The sequence below is a fragment of the Typopeltis vanoorti genome, chromosome 18 (genome assembly GCF_054136105.1).
Source record: "Typopeltis vanoorti isolate ZY-2024b chromosome 18, IOZ_Tvanoo_1.0, whole genome shotgun sequence".
Taxonomy (NCBI): domain Eukaryota; kingdom Metazoa; phylum Arthropoda; class Arachnida; order Uropygi; family Thelyphonidae; genus Typopeltis; species Typopeltis vanoorti.
Window position 1 is genome coordinate 29,616,610 of NC_143566.1, and position 20,157 is coordinate 29,636,766.

The 20,157-nt window shown below is 36.1% G+C and overlaps 1 protein-coding gene across 1 annotated transcript in view; it reads left to right on the forward strand.

Moving 5' to 3' along the window:
• The window catches only part of Nhe1 (Na[+]/H[+] hydrogen exchanger 1), a 262,652-nt gene that overhangs the window by 21,286 nt on the left and 221,209 nt on the right, over positions 1–20,157 (forward strand). Inside the window, exon 2 of the mRNA XM_090408190.1 lies at positions 6,395–6,531. Within this exon, the coding sequence (XP_090264316.1) occupies positions 6,395–6,531 (137 nt within the window). The remainder of the gene's footprint in view (positions 1–6,394; positions 6,532–20,157) is intronic.

The following is a 20,157-nucleotide window of genomic DNA, read 5'->3' on the forward strand; positions in this document are numbered from 1 at the left end:
AAATTTGTTCTGTAGTAGGAGAAGTGTGTCATTGATGGGGACATTAGTGAAAAGGGCAGAAATGTCAAACCTGACTAATAAGTCATCTTTGTCGAGTGTTATGTTTTTAATTTTGTTTATAAAGTATTGTGTGTTTTTTATGCTCCAGAAGATGACCTTGACATAAAGGTCTAAATGTCGAATGTAGATTTTAGCTATATTAAACTAAAGTTTTTATTCAAACACGGTAATTGTCTCCATAATTTTCAAAAATGCATTTGGATCACCATGTAATCCTAAAAGAAAGGATTATTAATGTAAAGTTTACTTAATTCCTCATAATTCTTCCTGTTCACTAGTCTCTTTTCTAACATTTCATTAATAATGAGAAGAATATTAACTATTAGTAACAAATAAATGGTTGTTTTAGAAAACCTTGATCAGATAACATTTGGATTATTGCATACTGGTTTAATTGCCTGGATTTTGAGAAGTAGGGAAGAGGCTCTGGATTACACTCAGAAATGAATAATTAAAGTGCTATATGGGTATATGAGTGCAGTATACTGGAATGCAGTGTGCTGTATTGGTGAACCTGCCAGGAGATGAGTGAGAGATCTTCATATTGGCTGTTGTGCCAGTTAGTCAAATGCCATCCTCAGGTTGGCCTCCAATCATAAAGTACACAAGTCCTTTCCTATGTCAGGTTCCTATAGTATGCTTCCTGAACCAGGTTCCCAATTTTTTTCATTTCCTCCTTAGATCTGGTTTCTGATATTGTAATCCCTCATTGAGATCTTTTTTTAGACAACCATTAACATAAATTTGTGCCAAAGCCTTATAACAGAGTAAAATCTCTAATACCCCAGATTACTTTCAAGCAGCACTTTATTATAGACTGGTTTGCATATTTGAGTGATGAAGAACCTGAAATTTCTGTGGATGCGATCTTGAAATGTCCATTTTCAGCATGGATGCAACACATGAATACAGATCAAGAACTCAGACTCAAAAACAAACATCAGTTAAAAAGTGGTATAGAACACATACAAATAGCTTCCTAAAAATACTACTAATCAGGATAAAGAGGAATAGAGAGTGGTTCACTCCCTTACATCCAGTTTGTCAGACAAGATCTCAATGATATTGCACTCTCTCTCCCTTTAAACAGGATTTGAAGTTACCTTTGTTCTCCAAAACCTCCCATTCACTACTCAGAAAATCAGAAAAGATGTACACAATTCCTTGTGTGGTATAGGCTGGTCAGGAGATATGGATGTCAGAACATATGAGACATACAGAAAATAAAGTATAAATCCAGACTGGTCTTACATAAAATTTATTGATATTTAGTGGGGTGTAGCTACAAGCTAGGGAGCTTGGAGAGTGAGGAGCGGAAGATGTTTAGGTAGTTGAGCTTGGTAAGTGCACGAAGAATAGTTGTTATGGGAGATTTTAACTACAGCAGTATAAATTGGGAAGAGGATACTGCATGTAGTAATCAGGGAATGGAATTTCTGGAGTTCTTGAGGGCCAAATGTCTTAGGCAACATGTAGTAGAAGGAACAGGAGGTTCAAAAGTTTTTGATTTTGTCATAGCATCAGAAGAACCGATTATAACTGAGAAGGCATCTCTCCCCCCCCCCCCCCCCCAGTTGGAGAGTGTGACCATGTGCTTTTGACTTGGAAAATGAATAGATATGCAGGATCAAAGAGAAAGGAATGTATGTGGAATTATAAGGCATGTGATTATAATAGTTTTAGATATCAACTTGGGGCAGTTCCATGGAGGGAGGAATTGGAAGGATGAGATATCATTAGTGCTTAGGAACTTGTGAAGGAATATTTATTAGCAGCAATAGCAAGTTGTATATCACGAGTAAAGAAGAGAACACAATTTGGTGTAAAGTGGATGACAAACAATATCAAACAGGAACTGAAGGTAAAGAAGAGGTTATGGAAGATATATAAGGGGAGGGGCAGAGAGCAGATGCATGAAGAATATGGTAAGGAAGGCAAAACTGGAATATGAGAAGAGATTAGCCCTGAGATCCAAAGAAAATCCTAAGGAATTTTTTTGTTATGTGGCAAGAAGGAGGAGGAGGAGAAATGATTGTGGAAGAATGACATTGTTGGATAAAAATGGGAATAGCGTGACCGATGCAGAGGACATAGTGGAGTTCAGTGAACACTTTATTGGGGGTATTTCATCCTGGAAAGTAGGTTTTAATACTAAAGGGATAGGGTAGGTTCGAGGTTTCCAAGTACGAAAGGAGAGTGTTTCAAATATTGAATACTCTGGATGGAATTTTGCCATGGTTTTTGAAAGAATGTACTAAAGAACTGATAGCTTCATTGACCTGGCTTTTCAATGAAAATCTGGCTATGAGAAAGATACCTAAGGAGGGTAGGATAGTGCTATTGCATAAGGGTGGTAGCAGACTGGAAGCGTCAAACTATAGAACAGTTTGTATTTCATTAGTAGTTGTTAAGATCTTGGAGAAATTAGTGAGGGATCATTTACAGCATTGGGCAGATGAGGTTAATGTTATCTGTGAGAGTCAACATGGATTTGTTAAGGTGCACTCTTGTTTTAGTAATGCGATTGCCTTTTATAATAAAGTGACAAGAGCAGTTGATGAGGGAAAGGCATATTCTGCAATTTTTTTGGAATTTACAAAGCCATTTGATAGGGTATAATAAACTATTGCATGATAAGCTGATATTTAAGTTGCAGCACATGGGTTTAGATGTCAGATTAGTGAATTGGTTTTGAGATTGACTCTGATAGGTATCAGAGAGTTGTGCATGGGGGAGCAGTATGAAGGAGGCAGAAGGTTATAAGTGGGGACCCAAAGGGTTCAGTACTGGGATATTGTCAATGGTTGCAGGTGGATATTCAGTTGTTTGCAGATGATGTGAAGCTGAGAAGGGTTATTAGTAATAGTGCAGATCTGGTAGCCCTACAAGTGGATTTGAATAAACTTGACAGTTGGGCAAATAAATTGGGGGTGTCAGTTTAATGTAGCTAAATGTAAAGTCTTAAAGTTTGGGATACATTGATGGGAGGCTGCATACTCTGTTGGAGGAACTGTACTGGAGGTTGGAGAGACACAGAATCTGGGGATGAAGATCGATAAAAACCTGAAATTCATGGAACATATTGCAAAAGTGATGACAGTAACCCAAAGGATTGCTGTAATACTGAGAAGGATGCTGACCTGCAGAGGTAAGAGTTGTCCTTTCATTGTATAGAGCCCTAATCAAACCACATTTGGAATATTGTTCTCAAATTTGGTCACCAGGATTTGGAGGGTATAAATTAATCATGGAAAGAGTGCAGAGTCAGATAACAAATATGGTATCAGCACTGTACAATGTTAGTTATGAAGATAGACTGAGAGAAAGTGGACTGCAGAGTTTGGTAGATATGAGGAGACACAGGGACTGACAGGATTGATACTGGGGAGTTCATTCATTTTGTGGAACAGGGGGAAGGTGTGGGGACAAGAGTCCATACTTGGAAGTTATGAAAGGAAGTTGTGAGCTAGAGGGTGATGAGTGGTTTCTTTGCATGGAGGAACACGGTTGAACAGTGGAATGCATTGCCTGATAGTGGTGAGAGCATGAACAGTCAATGAGTTCAAGGAGTGGTATGGTAGACTGTGTGTTTTCTAGGATGGTTCTTCCAGGATGAGTCTTGTGATTCCATAGAGACCTGAATCATCATCATCATAATAATAATAAAAACTGAGACAACTCTCATCAAGTACCTTGATAGTGTACAGAAATGGTGTATGTGAAGTCTCTATATTAGCCTCTATATACAAGTATCCCAGTCGTGAAGTAACTTCACACACACAGACTTTGTTTGCTTATACTTGGATAAAGGATGAAACCAAGAATATAATTTCTTGGCTTTTTTGATTTATAGTATAACAAAGTGGGAAACTTCCAACATCTATCTCTAATCCAGAGTGTTTTAGTAATGAGGTGTGACACCTTTTGACTACCTTTATTTGGAAATATGACTTCTAGTTTGGTATCGCATCTGGGTATGGCTTCCACTGATGAGTCCTCAATAAAGGTCGAAACTGGTCTGGGTAGTGGTCCTTCCTATAATTCATAGCATTATACATGTCTGCAAAGATACATGCATTGCATTATGAATACTAAGGCAACTGATGTGAAGTTATTAGCCTCTATATGCAAGTAGCCCAGTCGTGAAGTAACTTCACTTGCAAACTTTGTTTGCTTACACTTGTATAAAGGGTGAAACCAAGAATATAACTTGTTTAATTTCATGATTATAATTTCTTTATTAGGATATTCAGTGTATTTGAAATGTTAAGAAATTCAATCAGTGCAACAAGAAACAAGGAATTATCCTACACCAGGTCTAGTCTTGTTTCATCAATAGCCTTGTGCACATGCACACACCCATCTCAGAAATAGTACACATTACAGTGCAGGACATCATAATCTTATGTGCAACATTGTTGCTTTAAATGTTCCACATTCACTTACTATTATAATAACGGAATTAACTCACGTAAAATATTCTTTATTAGTAGAATTTTCGCCTGAGTATCACAGGCATCATCAGTACAAGTACAAAGACTAATTAAACAATAACTGATATATTCACAAAGCGCCACCTAAGTAGCTAAGGTTAAATTTCCTAAATTTATTTCAAAAAAATAATAAAAACTAAATAAGTAAATAAAATTTTCTATATATGTGTGTGTACAATTACAAAAGTTAGGAAAGATTTGCTGATTTATAGAGTACTATCTCCTACAAGGGGGAAAGACATAGACCATTGGATCTGTTTAGGTTAGGGGAGCCAAGTAACATTACACGTTACTTTGTAAAGCTATTCCATGAAGAACAGACTTTTGTGAATGACTTTTCTTCCAATGAACTAGTGTTGATGGCATACTCTGCAAGTCCAGACTGTTCAGGTTCAAGGTACTGAATATATGACTTGGGTTTTTCTAACCAGATCAGAGCAGATCTTCCTGTTTGTCTGAAATATGATAACCCACAAGAGTCAGGGAATCTGGTAGACACCTGCATAGCTGAGATGTGGGAGCTTGTCCTTTGGAGACATGAGGAATGTAGAGATTTTTCTGATGGGTCGAAAGGCAACACAAATATTTAGTGGTTTTGACACTTTAGCTATGTGTTCGCTAATGCCTTGCACATAGGGGATAGGTATATGCGTTGTTTCTTCTGTATTTGAAGAGGATGCTGAAGTACGACTATTTAAAGTTCTTTTTATGAAGGAATTCTTATAACCATTGGATATGAAGGAGGAATGAATATATTATAATTCTTTTTGTTATAGTTCTTCTGAAGAACAAAAGCAGTGGGTTCTATGAACCAGTGTTTTTATAGTACCTACCTTTGACTGGGATGGTGATGTGATTCAGCATGGATGTACTGACCTGTATGAGTCTCCTTCCTATAGGCTGTGAATTGTAGGTTACCATCTGGTTGGCGAAGAATTAAGAGGTCTAGAAAGGCTGACTGCTCTAAAGGACAAGCTCCCACATCTCAGCTATCCAGGTGTATACCAGATTCCTTGCTCTTGTGGGTTATCATATTTCGGACAAACAGGAAGATCTGCTCTGATTTGGTTAGAAGAACAGAAGTCATATATTCAGTACTTAACCTGAACAGTCTGGACTTGCTGAGCATGCCATCAACACTAGACATAGAATTCATTGGAAAAAGACAAAAGTCATTCACAAAAGTCGGTTCCTCATGGAATGGCTTTACAAAGAAACATGTAAAATGTTACTTCACTCCTCTAACCTAAACAGATCAGATTGTCTACGTCTTTCCCGCTTGTGGGAGATAGTACTCTATAAATCAGCAAATCTTTCCTAACTTTTGTAATTGTATGCACATATATATAGAAATCTTTATTTATTTATTTAAGTTTTATTATTTTTTTGAAATAAATTTAGGAAATTTAACCTTAGCTACTTAGGTGGCGCTTTGTGAATATATCAGTTATTATTTAATTAGTCTTTGTACGTGTACTGATGATGCCTGTGATACTCAGGCGAAAATTCTACTAATAAGGAATATTTTATGTGAGTTAATTCCATTATTGTAATAGTAAGTAATATGTCTACTCATGGTATTTCCTTACTGAAACTTGTTCCATATTTACAATACCATTAGCTCACTTGTTGTAAACACACGTATTGTAATTTCATGTGATTGTATTTCACTCTCCCAAAGAGATATGTTGTAATGTACATGAAGCTAGTTATTTTAAATAGAATATTTTTATTTTCTTCATGTGGTAAATACATGTATTGTTCATTCTGATATGTTTCCCATCCACAGAAGTGTCTGAAGCATAAATGGACATCTTAATTTCAGCATTTTTATTTTTCAGCACTGAAGCTAATGTCACTGAATCAATAGTAGAAGCTGCTAAAACAGTTACAAATTCAGATTTACTTGGTGTGAAAGGTTCAGCTGAGGAAGAGCATCATTCCAGCATGACTATTTTTTTTGTGTTAAGTGTGATTGGTAAGGAATTAGAGGTTTTGCAGTTTTATGTATTTTTAACTTTACTTTGTATAATGACTTTTTTGTGCTTTTCTTTCATTCTTTACATTCAGAATTGAATATATTTTATTTGGTGGTTAATGATTATAAATTGTGTTTGATTGTGTCAAGATTATATTTGTTTGCAATTATTAAAGGTATATTTTAATATATCTATCATTCAATTTACATATGGATGAATTTCATTTCGTGGTTTGAGAGCGTCATGCTGTTTATTGGAAGCCTGAAGTAGCTTGAAAAAATTCAGTATTTAGTATCTGAAGAGATCTGAAATATCTAATCCTTAGCATATTACAGCACTGGTACTGGCAAGCAGCCTTTTGTGGGTGGGATTCACTGGAACAAAAGAAAAAAGAAGACAAAAGGGAATATTCTCAGAAGAGCTGTCCAGTATGCAAAATTTTATCATTAAGACTTTTTTTTTTTTTAAAAAAAGAATATTAGTTCTGTTATTCAAAATTTCATTCACTGATTGTCTTCTCACTTGATAATGAAAAAATTTTAGAAAGGCTTTTTTTTTTTTTTTTCCTCTTTGCAAAGTAAGTAATTTTTTGGTTTAAATTGTTATGGAGGAAGAATACATTACTTATCAGTAACACAAATAGTATAAGGTTTTGGCTAGAAAGGTGATGAATTAAGTGAAGAAGAAGAAATTGGCTTATAAAAGGAGATTCTCTGAGCTAGCAAAGCAAAATTCTTGAAAAGTTTACAGAAGAATAGTTGAAGGTGGATAACATTCATATCTGCAGAAGATATAGTAGAATTATGCATATTTATATATTAGAAATGCATATAAGGAATTAGAGAAGCTGGGGATTTGAATGGTTTGGTGCTTTGGGCAGACAGAGTAAGATGCTATTCATCTCTTGTTGTAAAGTACAAGACTTTATACTTGGCATTGTGACCACATCACAAGAGTATTTCCAGATATTGCTTTCCCCATTTTAGCATCATCAAACAATTGAATATCTCCTTTCAAAAACCTTGAACTATGATAATCAATATATAAATTAAACAACAGGTGGGTCCTATAACAGAAGACTGTTACATTTAGTTTAATCCTTTATCCAAGTGTACGCAAACACTTGGATAAAAGATTAAACTAAATTTATTATACTAACTGATAAGCTTAGGCGTTGATGGTTATTCATGACTTATTTTTCATGGTATTAACAACACCACAAACACTTTTATCCACAAAGATGTTTTATTAACGCTAATATTTCGCTGATTTTCAACTCAGCATCATCAGAGCACAACACACATGTAAATGCGACAGTAAGTGAGTGAGACACTATAATTGCAAAAGACAAAAGATCTAAAGTCCTATTTTTGGCACCCTCTAACGAGAAAAAAAAAAAAAAAAAAAAAAAAGGCAGCAGTTATCCAGGAGTTTTTCTTAGGATAACTGTCTCCCAAATTTTTGGCAAATTAATGCAACCATATTTGTTAAGGTTGGGAGAATTCTTCAAAGCCATTGCTGACTCAAAAAATAATCTTTCAAATCTATAACGACTCCTAAATAGCACATTCATTTTCCTCCATCTAATCCTGTGTGAAGGAGTGTCCAAAGCGCGGTCTGCCATTCCCGACTTGCCATAGTAATAGTAGCGAATGTATCTTTCATGTTCTTCCAGGCGGATGTTCACTGATCTTCCTGTTTCCCCATAATAGGCCAAGTCACAGTCACATGGAACTTCATACACTCCTGGGTGTGCTAAAGGGTGAAGTTTATCCTTTGGCGAGCGGATCAGAGTTGCGAGCTTGACATGAGGCTTGAAGGTGGTGCGAAGGCCATGTTTCAACAATACTTTGGCTATCTTTTCCGATGTGCCTCTGATATAGGGAATGGAAATGGTCATGTTGTATTCTTGTGTATTAGGGAGGGGGGGCAGAGTAATGGGCCTATGTAGTATTTTTTCTGTTTTGTTGGGATTGTAGCCGTTGGCTAAGAACGTATGGCGCAGGTACTGGAGTTCAGTGGTCAGAGCTGTATCGTTAGAACAAATGGCTCTGTGTGTAAGTGTTTTTAAAATGCCGTACTGTTGGACTGGATGATGATGTGATTGTTTATGTAGGTATCTTCCTGTGTGTGTGTAGGTTTCCTGTAAATAGAAAAAGATAGTGATCCATCTGAAAGGCGGGTGACTAATGTGTCAAGAAATGGAAGACAGTTATTTGATTCTTTTTCTACTGTGAAGTGAATTTTGGGCTGTTGGCTGTTTAGGTAGGTGACAAAAGCGTCCAAAGTGTCTTGTCCATGGGACCAGATGGCAAACACATCATCTACATAGCGCAACCAAACTTGTGGCTTGTATGTAGCTGTGGTAAGTACTTTGTTTTCAAAGTGTTCCATGTAAAAATTTGCTAACGGGGGGAGAGGGGGGAACCCATATGAAGTTCCATGTGACTGTGACTTGGCCTGTTATGGGCAAACAGGAAGATCAGTGAACATCCGCCTGGAAGAACATGAAAGATACATTAGCTACTATTACTACGGCAAGTCGGGACTGGCAGACCACGCTTTGGACACTCCTTCACACAGGATTAGATGGAGGAAAACGAATGTGCTATTTAGGAGTCGTTATAGATCTGAAAGATTATTTTTTGAGTCAGCAATGGCTTTGAAGAATTCTCCCAACCTTAACAAATATGGTTGCATTAATTTGCCAAAAATTTGGGAGACAGTTATCCTAAGAAAAACTCCTGGATAACTGCTGCCTTTTTTTTTTTTTTTTCTCGTTAGAGGGTGCCAAAAATAGGACTTTAGATCTTTTGTCTTTTGCAATTATAGTGTCTCACTCACTCACTGTCGCATTTACATGTGTGTTGTGCTCTGATGATGCTGAGTTGAAAATCAGCGAAATATTAGCGTTAATAAAACATCTTTGTGGATAAAGGTGTTTGTGGTGTTGTTAATACCGTGAAAAATAAGTCATGAATAACCATCAACGCCTAAGCTTATCAGTTAGATTAATGATTCTGCATGGAGAAGATATTGTTTACAAAGCGCGACGGTTCGGTAAGTTGAAACTGAAATTGTCCAGAAAATTGAACCGGTTAGCCTTCCTTAAATGATGCCGCGACAACGACATTATTCCATCTTTTCTGAAATTCAAAGAAAAGTTGCAGTCGGCAAAGGCACATCGTATTTATCGATGGGCGAGTTTAGCGCTTCTTCGAGAACAAATCGCCGCTACTCGCATAGAACTTAGTAAGCTAAACAGCTCTATCACAGCTCTACAACAAGAACTAATAAACTTGTTAAATCCTGAAATATGGACTGTCCTACAGCAGATCTCCGAAGTTGCAGCAAAAAAAGAATTCACAAAAGTTAAAAGCAAGCACCTAAAGAAATTTGAACTACTACAACAGCGCCAACATACGAAGTCCCGACCGCAACTTCGACGAGACCACGTGGTCGTAAACCTATCGTCGGAAACACTCACTGAAGAAGCCAAGAACGCTCTCAGTTTAGGATATAACTTTGCCGTCGCGCCCAAACAAATTCCTAAATTCGAAATTATGATGAAAGTAGAATGGGGTATCCACGATCTTCCGCCAGCAATGGCCAATAACGTGCGACTAGACATAGCAAGTATTATAAACAAAGCTAAGCCTCCAAAAAGTAATATACCACATAAGCAAATAACTGCCCTAAAAAAGTTATATAATAATAAAAATATTATTATTACAAAAGCCGATAAAGGAAATGCAACAGTTATCATGAATAAAGAAGAATATAACAAAAAAATGCAAGATCTCATATGTGACAGTTCCACGTATCAAAGTATACATCGAGACCCTACAATGTTGCAAAAGAAAAAAGTCCGAAAATTACTGAAAAAAGTGACATCATGGCCCAAAGAAATCATCAGGAAAATAAAACCAATTCATGTTAAAACACCCCGTATTTATGATTACCAAAAATCCACAAAACTAATGTTCCCCTACGCCCCATAGTTGATAGCATAGATAGTCCCACATATAAACTGGCCCGGCATTTAGCTAAGTCGCTTGCCCCTCTTACTGGCAACTCCTCTACTTTTGTAAAAAATTCAATCCATTTCAAAACACTGGTTAAAAATCTAATCCTAAAAAATTCAGACATAATGGTTAGTTTCGATGTCACCTCCCTATTTACCAATGTACCACTTATAGACACTCTTGATTTAATCAAGTCTAAATTTCCCCCAGATATTTTTGAATTATTTCAATTTACCATGAATGCAGGTTACTTTACATGGGGGGGGAAATTCTACAAACAGATTAATGGTACTGCTATGGGTTCCTCCCTCTACCCCCCGTTAGCAAATTTTTACATGGAACACTTTGAAAACAAAGTACTTACCACAGCTACATACAAGCCACAAGTTTGGTTGCACTATGTAGATGATGTGTTTGCCATCTGGCCCCATGGACAAGACACTTTGGACGCTTTTGTCACCTACCTAAACAGCCAACAGCCCAAAATTCACTTCACAGTAGAAGAAGAATCAAATAACTGTCTACCATTTCTTGACATATTAGTCACCCGCCTTTCAGATGGATCACTATCTTTTTCTATTTACAGGAAGCCTACACACACAGGAAGATACCTACATAAACAATCACATCATCATCCAGTCCAACAGTACGGCATTTTAAAAACACTTACACACTGAGCCAGAGCCATTTGTTCTAACGATACAGCTCTGACCACTGAACTCCAGTACCTGCGCCATACGTTCTTAGCCAATGGCTACAATCCCTACAAAATAGAAAAAATACTACATAGGCCCATTACTCTTCCCCCCCCCCCTAATACACAAGAATACAACATGACCATTTCCATTCCCTATATCAGAGGTACATCGGAAAAGATAGCCAAAGTATTGTTGAAACATGGCCTTCGCACCACCTTCAAGCCTCATGTCAAGCTGGCAACTCTGATCCGCTCGCCAAAGGATAAACTTCACCCTTTAGCACACCCAGGAGTGTATGAAGTTCCATGTGACTGTGACTTGGCCTATTATGGGCAAACAGGAAGATCAGTGAACATCCGCCTGGAAGAACATGAAAGATACATTCGCTACTATTACTATGGCAAGTCGGGACTGGCAGACCACACTTTGGACACTCCTTCACACAGGATTAGATGGAGGAAAACGAATGTGCTATTTAGGAGTCGTTATAGATCTGAAAGATTATTTTTTGAGTCAGCAATGGCTTTGAAGAATTCTACCAACCTTAACAAATATGGTTGCATTAATTTGCCAAAAATTTGGGAGACAGTTATCCTAAGAAAAACTCCTGGATAACTGCTGCCTTTTTTTTTTTTTTTTTTTTTTTCTCTCGTTAGAGGGTGCCAAAAATAGGACTTTAGATCTTTTGTCTTTTGCAATTATAGTGTCTCACTCACTCACTGTCGCATTTACATGTGTGTTGTGCTCTGATGATGCTGAGTTGAAAATCAGCGAAATATTAGCGTTAATAAAACATCTTTGTGGATAAAAGTGTTTGTGGTGTTGTTAATACCGTGAAAAATAAGTCATGAATAAATTTATTATAGTCTAACCAAGTGGGGGAAAAAAAAACTTCCAACAGAAGACCTTGCTTACCTCCTTTTGCTCTCTAAACCCCATACTTCTCACACATCCTGTTGGCTTCTATTACGTAACTGGTCTACCAACTGAATATCCATTCTCATCCTTCTCCTTAATATCAACAGTAGCTTGTCATGTGGTATTCTATCAAAATTTGCCTTGCAGAATTCTGAAGCTTCTGTTTTTAAGGGCAAATCAAGATTTGCCCTTAACAGACTCATGCTGATTCTAGAAAGATTTCTTTTCTCATCAGTCAGTTTGTATTCTGTTTCTATTCTGTTTCTGACCAGTCTCTCTAACACCCTGATGATTATGTTTCTCTGACACATCAACCACCAGTGATTTATAGGTGAATCATCAAGCATTCTTGAATCAATTGCATATGTAAGAAATAAACAAAGCACTCCATTGAGACTCAGTTAATATTACTGATTTTTATCCTTTACTGATGGTGATTTGTTTTGATATTCGATGCATTAGTATCCATTCATTCTTTGTATTTTGCATATTGCAAAAAAAGTGATTGGAAATGAAAAAAAAAGTAGTTTTTTCATATTTGGGATTTTTACCTGATCATCTCAGTGTAATGTAACTAGTAGTGAAAACTTCATTTTTTTAAAAATGTTTCATAAAATCATTTACCCCAAGTAAAGTTTGTGTCCAAAGACACAAACATTGCATTCCTTTTGCTCAGTGGTATGTGAATGGAACTGAATAGAAATAAAAGCTGTTTTTAATGTGAATGCTACTTACGAATGATAGTAAACTTATAGGGGGAATTCATATTAGAAAATTTTATTTCTATTTAATTCCATTAACCAAATCAAGCAACTGCTAACCTTAGTGAGCTAAGGTTGGTTAGCTAGAAATCTTGCTCAAGAGACTATTTTTTTCAAGCTACTTCAGACTGCCAGAGTAAGCAAGGTGTGGTCTCACACTGGTAATGAAAATCATCATTTACCTAAGAACATTCTCAACCATTTTGCTCCTACCCTATTTATTCTTTGAACTTGAAGGACACATTCCGATATTGCATCATTTAGTTATTATTTTAGTTATTTCATCCAACAAATGATACTATAGAATCCATCTTACTCCTCAGTTGGTCATAATTTTTTGCTTTGTACTTCAGTATGTAACCTTTTCTGAATGGAATATTCATAAACTTAGCCACCTCCCAAGTGAGTACTACATGGTCATTTTCACCAACTGAAGGCAGAATAGTTAAATCTTTAACTAAAATTCTCTCTGCCACTATAATTAGATCTAACACTCTTTGACCTCGAGTTCCTTCTGTTGCAAGCCACTTGAGAAAGTTGAATCACAACAGCTCAATAAATTCAGTTTCATTCTTCTCACGAGATTTTACTGCTACCCAATCAGTGCTTGGATAATTAAAGTCACCTGTTATGATCACTCTTTTTGCACACATCGTCTTCATTTAGTGATGCATGTCTTCATCACTAGCAATTAATCCACTAGGTCTGTAATAACACCCCACTATGTATTTGATCTAGTTAGACTCTACCCCCCACCATATGGCTTCAAACTCACTGCCATATAAAAAATCTATTATTATTACAGTGACAGGTCTCAATCTTAACTGGATTCCAGTCATTCAATATCATAAGCAGTGCTCTCTTTCCTCTCTTATCCTATCTGTCCTTCTTAAAAACACTGTACCTTTTACACTCGATACCAGTTAATGTCTGCTCAGGCCTATGCTTACACTTTTCTCAAGGCTGGTGGGCCCAAGCCACTAAATTGCTCTGAGGTCCCACTTCATTTTTTGTGGCCCTTAAATTGTCCCAACTTTTTTTGGGGCCCTCAGCCAGAGCTTCATGTGCCAGTGTATAAGTACAGCCCTATGTTTGCTTCTGATAGGTCTCACTAATGCATACAATCTGAGGTCCCAACATACTGATTGAAGCAACAAGTTCTACCCCATCTGTTTCTGATACTCCTATCATTCATGTATAGACATAAGCTACCTGCATGCTTTTTTTTTTTTTTTTTTTTTTGTATACTCTTGTTGGTGGTCTCAATGACACAGTTGGACAACTGTGTTTTGCAGACTATAGTATACAAGAGTATGCAAAAAAGCATGACACAGTTGGACAACTTGCAGATCTCTATCTTATTTAGTGTCTTATTTATGCAGACATTTATGCACATGCTTGATACACTAGTGGCCAAAATTGTGGAAACCTTTTGGAAAAAGTGTATTTTTGAGGTTTGATGACTCATAACACCACTTTTTTTTTGGTGTAATACCATAAAATTATATATATCAATGGAAAGATAATTTAATCAAGAAAGTAATGCAACAAAGTTTGTTCAATTACACAGTCCAACACAATTTTTGCTGACTTTTATATGTTTTTTATTAATTTGGGTGCACTGATTTCAAATATCAAACCCATTTTTCTCTATCACGTCAGGTTTTTCCTCTATGGCATTTTCTTTTTGCTAATTTGTAAGTTTTTGATAGTTTTAAGGAGGCAGTACTATTTAGAGGATCAAAAAAATCGATTTTTTAATATTATTTTCTGAAAGTATGTACTTTTAAAAATCTGGTCCTAACTTTTTATCAAGAAATTTGAAAAATTCCCGAAGATATAGCCTATTATTCAAAGCGGTGCGCAGATTAGAATCGGAGCACTCACCGCTCTCGCTTGTTAGTAAACGAATAAATGCGTAAGAACCTGCAATGGCACGTACAGGTGTTTTGAATGCAAGAGAGGCCGATAATTAGATACATAATTACTTAACAATATTCATTAAAAATTACAAGAATATTTATAAAAAAATAACAATTTTACTTACACATGAGTTTCAAGGAATAAATTTTTGTTTGTAGCAATTTCTGCTGTGTGTTCTGTTTTGGCAATTCCTTTGAATACCCCAACAGTAGTCGGCCAACATGTGAGAATCCCATCTTCCTTGGTACCGGTCTTCCATAGTTTTTAAGTCTTGATGAAATCTTTCGCCTTGTTCATCGCTTACAGCACCTAAATTCTCGGGAAATCTATCAAGATGGTATAGGAAATGAAGCTTTATGCTCATGTTGCAACCTAGGCGCTGGAAATTTTCAAGCATTGTTTCCACTAGATCTTTGTAATTGCATGCCTTTTTGTTTCCAAGAAAATTATTCGCAACCATCATAAATGAAGTCCAGGCCTCTTTCTCAATTTCGTTCATAGAATTGATGAAATTTGGGTCTCTCATTAAAGTTCTAATTTGTGGTCCATCAAATACACCGGCTTTAATTTTTTTAAATTTAATTAATTAATCAATTAAAGCAATTAATTTTTAATCAGTTAATTGCTTTAATTGATTTAGAACAATGTTATAAATCAACCGTTAATCTGTTGATTAACGGTTGATTTATAACATTCTGTTCTCCGACATTTAAGGATATTCTAAGAGGCCAATGTTTCTGACTCCAGTGTTGGTTTCTAGCTCAACTATCCCAGAAGCATAGAAAACACGGAAACCTTGTATATCCTCTTTGAAAGCCAAGTAAAAAGTTCACCATTTTAAGATCCACACAGATGATCCAGTTATGGTCTGTATATTTTAATAACTTCAGAACCTTTTTAATGTCCCCATATGTTTCCTTTAAGTGGACTGAATAGCCAATAGGAATTGAGCCATATACATTCCCATTGTGTAGTAAGACACACTTGAGACTTCTGCTTGAACTGTCGATAAATAAACGCCACTCATTTGGATGATATTGTACAACACTCATTTCAGTTAGTAAACGTGACACATTGTTACAGTAAACAAACCCACACTCGTGTTTAAAATATTGTACAAGATTACTTTCCCTGCTATGATAAAAAAGTTATCTTCGTATCTTGCTCCAGTAAGTTTTTTTCATTTAATCTTGAAGCTAACAATTCTGATGATTCCTTTGATAGGCCCAAATCTCTTACTAAGTCATTCAATTCCGCTTGAGTAAAATGTTGCAGTCCAGAACTAGAAATTAAATTTTCATTGTCTAAATCAACATCCGGGTCTTGCTCCTCAAGAACATCTGGCATATCCCGATCATGCTCGTTCTCAAGTAAAGGAAGTCCTTTATAAATTGGCATGGCTATTTCATTGGAATGAGCAACTGGCCGAATTGCTGAGTCGAGATTTGGATACACAATTTTTTTCTTATTCTTCTTATTATAACCAGAAGTCGGAACTAAACAAAAATAGCAGTCATCTACGTGATTTTTCAGTTCACGCCAAATCATTGGAATACCAAAAGCTAATTTTTGGCGTTTTCCCTTGCTCCACTGTCGTAAATTTTCTACACATGACTTACACAGTTTATTTGGAGCCCATGACTTGTCCTGATCTGCAATTTTTACGTCAAAGTATGCAAAGTACACTTTCTTAACAAAGTTGGTGATATTTGACCTTTGACTGGGAACAGTAAAGCTGCCACAAATGTAGCAGAAGGAATCTACACTATTGACACAATTTCGAGTAGTAGACATGATGTATTTTCTTCACTGCCGACTAACATGCAATTAACAAGACAAAAAAAACCAGAGACTTTATTGAAACATTATAAGCGCTCATCATACTTTCACGATCGATTAATGATTGACTGATTTCGATCATTCTTTGTCTGCTATGACGCATATAGCATTCATTTGTTTTAGGCAGTTGTCATCGCCTACTTTTCATCACCTAAATGTATTAGATCGGTTATCGACCTCTCTCGCATTCAAAGCACCAGTACGTGCCGTTGCAGGTTCTTACGCATTTATTCGTTTACTAACAAGCGAGAGCGGTGAGCACTCCGATTCTGATCTTCGCACCACTTTGAATAATAGGCTATATCTTCGGGAATTTTTTCAAATTTCTTGATAAAAAGTTAGGAACAGATTTTTAAAAGTACATACTTTCAGAAAATAATATTAAAAAATCAATTTTTTTTGATCCTCTAAATAGTACTGCCTCCTTAAAATTATCAAAAACTTACAAATTAGCAAAAAGAAAATGCCATAGAGGAAAAACCTGACGTGATAGAGAAAAATGGGTTTGATATTTGAAATCAAATTAGTAAAAAACAAGTGTCAGATCATAATCTTCAGAAAAAAAATAAAATTTTTTTTTTGTTGGCCAGTGTTATCTGTATTCTATTGAAAGTTATAGCCAAATAACCAGAAAAAAGAAGCACAACTTGCTTAGGTTGATATGAAGTAGCTTTCCTTCATGTGAATGTAGCCAATGAGCATGAGTGTTTAGAGAGCCAATCAGGTGTCATCTTGTTTTGGCAATGAACCAATAAGGTCACAGTAGGATTCAGCTATTGATGTCATGTATTGGAGCTGAGAGGAGGACATTTGTCAGTGTGTTATGTGGTTGCTATCAAGTTTTTTTTTTTTTTTTTTTTTTTTGTGTTCTTTCATTTAGTGAGCTTGTAAAACGTAATAAAATTAAAGAAATGGTGCAAAGAGTTGACTGGTCACCCAGAAAGCGATGCAAAATAGTACTATTAACTGAACAAGGCTACAGTTATGAAGAATTTAGAAGAAAAATTGGTGGAAACTTAACCAAAGGTGGCATTTCTAAATTTTTGAAGAGGTATAAGGAGACTCAGTCAGTACAAAAACAGACTGGTAAAGGCAGAACTTGCACAACAGCAAGTGATGATAATAGAATTGAGAGACTGTGCCTATGTGACAGAAGAAAATCATCTGGGTGTATACAAGATGAAATGGCGCAATACAATGTGAAGTTGAGTGCAAGGACTGTTCGGCACAGACTGCAGGAATTTGGTCTAAATGCTAGAATTCCATGAAAAAAAGCCATTTTTATTTCTCAAACAAAAGTTGAAAAGATTAAACTAGGCTAAAACCCATGTTAACTGAACAGCAGAACAATGCAACAGTGTTATTTGGAGTGATAAGACCAAAATCTCCCTGTTTGGTAGTGATGGCATAAAATACGTAAGGAGAAGAATCAGAGAAGATTTGCATCCTGATTGCGTTATACTTACTGTGAAACACCCACTTAGTGTTATGATCTGGGGTTGTATGACATCAAAAGGTGTGGGCAGAATTTGCATGATTAATGGGAATATAAATGCCCAAAAATACATAAATGAAATACTTGAGCCCAAAGCCTTCCTCATGTGATCTTTTCCAAGATAATGAAGCATTTATATTTCAATAGGATTCAGCTCCATGTCATGTTGCTGCTGTGTGCAAAAAGTGGTTTCAAGATAATCATATTCCTGCTGGAATGGCCTGGGAATAGCCCAGACCTTAACCCAATCGAAAATCTATGGAACCGACTAAAGAAACTTGTTTGTCAGAAGCAACCCACCAATAAAACCCAATTAATAGAATCAATAATTATAATTCAATCTTAGTTTCGCATTATAACAGCTGCAGAACTAAAAAACTTGGTTTTTACTCCATGGGAAGGCGTTGTAAGGCTGTAATTAACGCTAAAGGTTACCCAACTAAGTATTAACTCACATTGTGAGAATTTTTGTATATCTCATTTTTTCTATGTGTTTCACTTTTCTTCTTTATAACTACTGTTCTAATAAAAAATCTTTCATAAAAGTTATTGCATTACATTCTTGATTAAATTATCTTTCCATTGGTATCTAATTTTATGGTATTACACCAAAAAAAAGTGGTGTTATGAGCCATCAAACCTCAAAAATACACTTTTTCCAAAAGGTTTCCACAATTTTGGCCACTAGTGTAGGTCCAAACCAGAGGAACACAAAATTGTTCTCCTCATCATAATTTTCATAATACCCATTCCCTTCATTAACATAGTTTTATAACATTGTCACTCCTACATTCATTCTAAACATTTACTTTTGCCACAATATTTTTCTACTTCTTGTTATACAGCATCACCAATATTTGATTCACAATGTTATATCTATTTTATGTTCACAGTTGCACTCTCATCACACTTTATAGAAAGATGATAGTCAAGGAGAGGCAAACCCCAAAATTTATAGGATCCAGTTTCCATTCCCCCCCCCCACCCTTTTTTTTTTTTTTCAAGAGGCAAAAATAGAAAACCACAGATCAATATAAAGAAAAACACAGTTTACTAAAGAAGACCTTTATGGATTTCTCTGTAACACTTTTAGCCTCTTTGTGCTTTGTGTGAATGTTCGTTTTTTTTAAGGTGCCAGTTTAAATGGATCTGAAAATCTAGAAAAAAACTTGAATTTTTGTCTGCATGGTCAGGAAATGTGTTACGCATGTCACAATTCCATTTTCCCATTGCAATTGTCACTAGTCGAATTATTATTTTTTTTTTCACTCTCTGTTGAAGACTGAGAAAGCAGGAACTATAACTTCATGAGCATTCTCTTTATTTGAAGTTGGCTGTTCAGTATTAATGCCATTTTGTTTCACACTCATTTGTATTTAAAGTTGGCTGCTCACTCTTTATTTGAACAGTACCAAATCAGTGCTGTTCAGGAACACTGATATCAACACTATCAATACCAATTTGATTTACAAATGAATTATTTACAAAGAGTGCACACTGGTTTATACTTGCAGCAGTCAATTTTTGCTGTTTTGCTCATTTCATTTTGAGGGACCTTACCTAGGTTTATCTTCTTCCTTTTTCCCTCTTTTACCTTGCAGTGTCGAGGGATTTGTATTCATTTAACCACAACTGTACACAAGGATAAGGTGGTTAGTCCTATGCCTCCCGGTGTATCTATGTCTGTAGAAGCATCAAGGCAAACTGGCTTTCAGTTCTCAAGGCCAGTTCGCCTGCTTACAGGATGAAAAACCAAACCCTGCAGTCCACACCCAGGATTGGCTAACTTGGTTATGTCTGAGAAAGATCCTTAAACTCCTCACGTCAGCAACGGGAATTGAACCCAGGACACTCCTTTCCCAGGTATATGGTTGTGAAGTACATAGCAAATCCAAATCAACCAACCAATCTTGCTGTAGAATGCATAGCTCTGCTAGTACAAAAATCACTATTCTGCTTTTGCAGT